Raw genomic sequence first — 6246 nt, 5'->3', positions numbered from 1 at the left:
AGATGCTTGGAAGAGATCAGATGGCACAGCCACTAATTACAATTTCAAATATTATCAGAGACGCCAAGGTCTTATTGATGTCGTTATTGTTTTCTTTTTTAAAAATGGAAGAATAGCTTAAATGTATGATTCAGACATATTATTTATTCTCCCTTCATCACTAAGCAGAATGGAAAATCTAAAACATGACATAACTGCACAATTGGAATATATTCCTCTACTGCATTTATTTCATATTTTTGCATATTCATGAATTATATACGTTTTCATTTATAATTTTTGAATAATGTATTCATTTATTTTATTGATATTAATTTTCAGATGTTGTAGTCATAGGTTTACATACGGCAATAATTTTTTTTGTCCCAGTGTTTTTTTTCCAGGTAGGAATAATATATGTTTAATTTGTCACTAGAGATAGTTACTGCACCCTTGTTCAAATAATTCATTCCCCCACTTCAACATGTGGCTTGATCTGGTGCCCTATCCTTCAGTAGGGAAGAAGGGAAGGATAGCAAGGCCAGAGCAGGTGGCATTCTCTGTATAAGGCACAGATTCTGTTGGATTTCAGGCCTCTCGTGCCACATTTTATCTACCTTGTGTGGACCGTCTCTTGAATCGTAAGTTTAATGCTAAAGCTGTAAAAGAGCAGGAGGAAGACTTGTACAGACCCTTAGAGGGAGTCAGAGACACTTCAAGTAACACGTGAACTTGCTTGTTGGCTTTCTAAAAAAAACAGTACATGGAAAGTTGGCTTAGGCTTTTACAATTTTCTTGCTATATTAAGAACTGCCAGACTGTTAATTCAACTTTCTGTTTTTATTCCTCTTTTCCCTTTCTTTGTCTTTTCAGTTTTGGGATGGTGATAAGGGTTCGGTGAGGTCTCTCATCTCCACACCTAGACACCGTTTTGTTTTCCATCCAGGGAAGACCATTTCCCTCGTGGCCCTGTCAAGAAAAGAGATTCCAATGGACTTACACCGGGCAGCTTTCAAGATGGAAAACTCCTCCTACCTTCCCAATCCTTTGGCATCTCCAGCCCTGATGGTCCTGGCTTCCACTGCTGAAGCCAGCCGTGATGCTTCCATCCCCTGCCAACAGCCCAGGCCATTCGGGGTCCCTGTGTCAGTGGACAAGGATGTCCACATCCCGTTCACCAATGGCTCCTATACTTTTGCCTCTATGTATCACCGACAAGGTGGGGTGCCCGGAGCATTCACCAACCGTGATTTTCCACCCTCGTTGCTGCATCTTCATCCTCAGTTTGCACCCCCTAATCTGGACTGTACCCCAATCAGTATGCTGAACCACAGCGGTGTTGGGGCCTTCCGTCCCTTTGCCTCCACTGAGGACCGGGAGAGCTATCAGTCAGCTTTTACACCTGCCAAGCGCCTGAAGAACTGCCATGATACCGACTCTCCCCATCTTCGCTTCTCAGATGCTGATGGCAAGGAGTATGAATTTGGAGCCCAGCTCCCATCTGGCTCTCCCGGTTCCCTCAAAATTGATGATACTGGGAAAAAAATCTTTGCTGTCTCTGGCCTCATTTCAGACCGAGAGACTTCCTCCAGTCCTGAGGACCGAAATGATAGATGTAAGTACCTTAGCTTTGTTTCACTGGGCTGCTAGATGCTCAACTTCTGAATACTTGAAGGTTCTAAAGAGGCCAAACTATATATGGCCCTATTTTCCTTTAAATATTAGTGAATTACAGAAGAAGACAAATCTAGACAAAACTATTTTTCTTTTCTGCTAGAGTTTGGGTTCCAACTAGCAGAAAAACAGCCAACCTTCCATAAAAAGGAAAAGTCTTTGTAGGAGGGGGTTTGACTACATTTATTTCCACTATCCTCAAAAACCCAGTCTCCTGACTCAGTTTTTGAGGATAGTGTTTTGTAAACTTTGTCTTTCATTTCTGTCCAACGTATTTGATACCAGTGGTAACAAAATATAGTTCTTTTACTCTGATATTAGTGTAAAACATGTTTTTTTAATTAGACCTGATTTCTAGTAAGTTAACCTAACTTTTGTAATTAAAACAGAGAAAGTAAGACATCTCACAATGTGTTACACAAGCTGAACCTCTTCCATTAATATACAATAATTTTCTGTGATACTGTCTATAAGGGCAAAAGTAGAATTCCAGAAGTTAAATATCTCACAGACTAAGTTGAACCCAATTCACCTGAGAGCATTCCTCTCTTCAAGTAATCCCTTCCTTATTAAATGCTGTGAGTTACCTCATTAGGGGAAAGTAGATCAAGAAGTACTTATCTAATATATTGATGATAAGACAGTGTTCAGAGGCTGGTTTCCCCAATTTTAAAGCATATTGTAGTTTACATGTTAAGCTAGTTTGCCCAACCTAATTTGCTTCCCAGTAGTTCCTTTTGTAGTTTCTCATATAGTTTTGTACTTTTTTGTCTGTTTTTTTTTTTAAAGAAGTGGTAAGATGGAGAAAAAAATAATATTTTTTTTTCTTTTGGAAAGAAAAATTAGAGCCCTCCCTGGTTCTCTGTTGGATACCATTTTTCTTTTTCTTTATGACACCAAGGAGAGTAATAGAGCCATAGTTCCACTCTCTCCCTGTCGGTGCTGCTTCCTCAGGCTGTCTCCTTGAATTAGGCACTGCGTTAACTTCCCAGTGCTACGAGGCATCTGCCGAAAACCTCCGCACCTTGTCAATAAAAGTCACCATAAAATCAACCTGCCTTATAAATCCATCGCCCGTTAGTTCTGAAATATGCTATGAGTTTGTCTTTTATGTCAGTATTTGTGTGGAATGCTTCCTCAAAGACGAAACTACATGTTGCACTTAAGGCTTGTGTGCTTTTTCCGTAGTGTGGCTTAGCTGAGTGAGAACCACCCAAATGTTCTTGTTGTCTTTGATGTTTGAGTGCAAGCAATTGTGTGTGTGTGTGTGTGTGTGTGTGTGTATGAAAAGGTGGGAGAAATAATAATAAAGTTTGAAAGGCAAGAAAAGATAAATTTACCCCGACTAAATATGTCTTATAATTTAAAACAGAATGAATTACTAATGTAAATAATAAACAATTTACAAATGCGAAATTTAATGCAGATTATGTATATTGGAAGTCATATTCAAAATTTGGCTCTGTCAATATATTAGAGTGCATTCATTGCTTCATCTTGCTAACTGCTCCTGTTAAATAGTGGTATAAATGAACAAATATTTTATGAACTCACTGCGCAATGTTTAGAAAGTGATTGACTCAGAGGTAAACATGTGTTTAAATGTGGACACAGTTCAGAAGAACTACGTTTTTTTAGTGGTTTTTCTATACAAATATTTTCATGAATTCTCAGATAATGTTTGGGGGAACCACATAAAACATATTTAAAGGAGATATATAGGCTTTTACAAATAAAAGTAAACAATACTTTACAAATAGTTTTTAATATCTTAATACCCTCCAGTCTATTCATTCTTGATATTTCTTTCTTTGCTATGAAAAATAAATCAAAATTGATTTCAATTTTATGGAAAGTAGACCAGAAGTGGCTCCATAACAGCCTGCCCATGTAAAATAGCACTTATTAGGTTAAGTTTTGGGGGTGAATATTGGCTTCATCTAGTTAAAACTTTATTTTAACAGTCATGAGTTTTAAAGACATTTTATTATTTATCTGTATAAATATGTAAGTATATCTATCTGAGGAGCAACAAACTTGGTTATATGTAAATATGACCTTCAAATACCCTTGGCATGGTTAGGTCTGTTTGCACAGAACACATATTCTTGGGTATTTAATTTCAAGAAAACTGAACAAGAAAACTGTACATAACCCATGTGTGAAAGATTTGTTGGTAATTTGTAGAAAGAGGCTGAGGATGGAGATAGATTTCTGATGATTCTACTGTTCTGAATGGAACCAAAGGAATGCACACATATTCACATGAATGAAAATTGAAATCTTTTCAAATGTGTCTCAATTTTTTTATACATATAATATATATAAACCTCTCTGTAAAAGAAGGTTCCTTTTTACCAACTGTCTACAATACATTTTAGAAAAAAAGATTATATAGCTAAACTGATCTGCAAAATTGTATTAATGGAGCTAGTAAAAACTATTGCATTAGCAAACCTTTATGTCTCCAAGAGGCACTCTACAAAATATTTTGGCTGTTTGTTTGCAATCTCCCATATACTGAGATGGGATCAGACTGCACAATGTGTGAGTAACTTCAATCAGAATACATAACATTCCTTGTCTGGCACCAGCAGACTCTATTCTTTGTTTATTCCTTATAATTTCAAACTTGGGATTTTCACTCTCTGCTTCATTTGTTTTTAATGAAAAATAATACAAATCAGCAAGCTTAGAGCTTGTGGAAACTGTGGGAAGTGTTTGGGGTTTTTTTAAAACCAGGAATGCCATCCAAAGCTAATGCAATTTAATGAAGGGCAAAGTGTATCACTGTACAAGTATAGATGCAGACATCTCATTATATTAGTAAGATACTAAGAACAATACAGAATGTCTACATTCTCTGGAGACAAGAGTCTTATCTCTGTTAATTAGTCGTGTAAATCTAGATTGATTCCCTACCCATGTGAGAAGTTATTTAAGATTTACATTGGTCAACATTGCTTTGAATCCTGCCTTCTGGGTATGTTTTGATCTTTAAAAAATGGCTTAATATACTGAGTTGAACTATAGCTGTTGTGGATTTTATATTTACAGATTTTATATTTTATATATACAAAAGTTTACCCAAAATTAGTGACAACATTTGAAGTTCAGTGTGAATATATGTAAAGCTTAATTTTACAATCTACCTAATCTCAGAATATTTCAGTGCATCGGTATATGGTAAATATTTTCCTTTCCTGTGGTCCAAAAAAGAACCCACAGGAGTTGTACACAAAAGCCCTGGAGAATAAAGAATTTGTTTATGAAGATAAATACTTTATGTATGTTCAGTGAGAGCATTAATCACATAGGGAAAGATGGTTTACACTCCATGGTGTAGTGCAGAGGCATCTCCAGATACATTCTATTGGAGTCTTCAAATAATGATTTGACCTTAATATCCAGCTACAATAGATTTAAGAATTGTCCCCATGTAACAGATCTGTAACTTTCAAAAATAGCTTCATTATCTTCTAATTCCTACTGATGGCCTTGTAGACTAATAATCAGAGTACAGTATATCCTTTCAGGAGAGAAAACGGAGGGTCCTTAACAGAAGCTGGATCATGTACACCAAAATATTCTACTGGCAAAAAGTGCTGCAATTCTCCTTTCTGTTTCCAGAACTTTGAAATTTGTTATCTTATACATGAATTTTCCCCAACTTCATGATCCCCATTCCCAATGAACTAGCACTGTAAGGCCTTGCCCTTTATTTTGCGTCCACATATTGTGCTTATTTGAACTGTTTCCTCTTTATTGCACTTATTCAAGTTTGGGTTATTGTTGATTGAAACACTCAAATTTATTAATTAGATATATTTGCAATTCTGCTTCTTATAATTTATCAGCAGCAGTTTCTTTTTTAATGTCCCATAATGAAATGTTTTTTAAAAATGTCAGTTGAAGATAGTTATAGGTGGTGGAGAGAGTCTGTTTTCTTATAGGTTACCTCAGTTTTTCTTAAAAGTTTTATATCACAGAAGACAATGGGGTTTTTTTTTTTGGTTGGGCCTCAGTATTTGGACTGGTTTTGGAAATCATTTCAAGAACTTTGAAACTAATCAGTGGAAATATTTAAGAAAGTCAAAATGCTGTTGAGTTAAAGTTCCAAGTGCAACAATAATGTATTAATACAATAATGTATTAATTTCTGGTTTTTCTTTTCTCTTAGCATATTAGACAACTGATTCAAGCTTCATCTCAGCTCTGGCTACCTCAGTAGAGCAGAGGCTGACCAGGTGTTTACACAGTAGGGTCTAAAGTAAGGTGGGGGGTGTATTCCAATTATCCAACACTCGAAATGTATCCATTGTTTGCTTGTTTTACAGCTATGTGCCGAGGATCTCTTTTTTAAATAATTGATGCCATACTTTAGGGTTGCTAAAAGAAGAGAAGCAAAGCCATCTTGTAAAAAGGAATTAGACATGATCTAATATCAGGCCTGTTTTTATAACGTTCTAGAGAAGAGCATCCAATGGAAATGGCGGCATCTCTAATAGAATGGGTAAATGCATAATCTGTGGTGAATTTTAAATGTAGAAAATTAGTTCCACATCTCAGGAAAAGAGCCTTTTCTGGTGGGCC

At 36.1% G+C, this 6246-nt stretch overlaps 1 protein-coding gene across 1 annotated transcript in view; it reads left to right on the top strand.

Moving 5' to 3' along the window:
- The first annotated feature begins 969 nt into the window (after nt 1–969).
- Nucleotides 970–6246, top strand: part of LOC139165311 (E3 ubiquitin-protein ligase Rnf220-like) — a 244700-nt gene continuing 239423 nt past the window's right edge. Inside the window, exon 1 of the mRNA XM_070748509.1 lies at nt 970–1594. Within this exon, the coding sequence (XP_070604610.1) occupies nt 970–1594 (625 nt within the window). The remainder of the gene's footprint in view (nt 1595–6246) is intronic.

This window comes from Erythrolamprus reginae, chromosome 3, assembly GCF_031021105.1.
Source record: "Erythrolamprus reginae isolate rEryReg1 chromosome 3, rEryReg1.hap1, whole genome shotgun sequence".
NCBI classification, from domain to species: domain Eukaryota; kingdom Metazoa; phylum Chordata; class Lepidosauria; order Squamata; family Dipsadidae; genus Erythrolamprus; species Erythrolamprus reginae.
The sequence above is the reverse complement of the archived record's forward strand: the minus strand, read 5'-3'. Positions and strand labels throughout refer to the sequence as shown.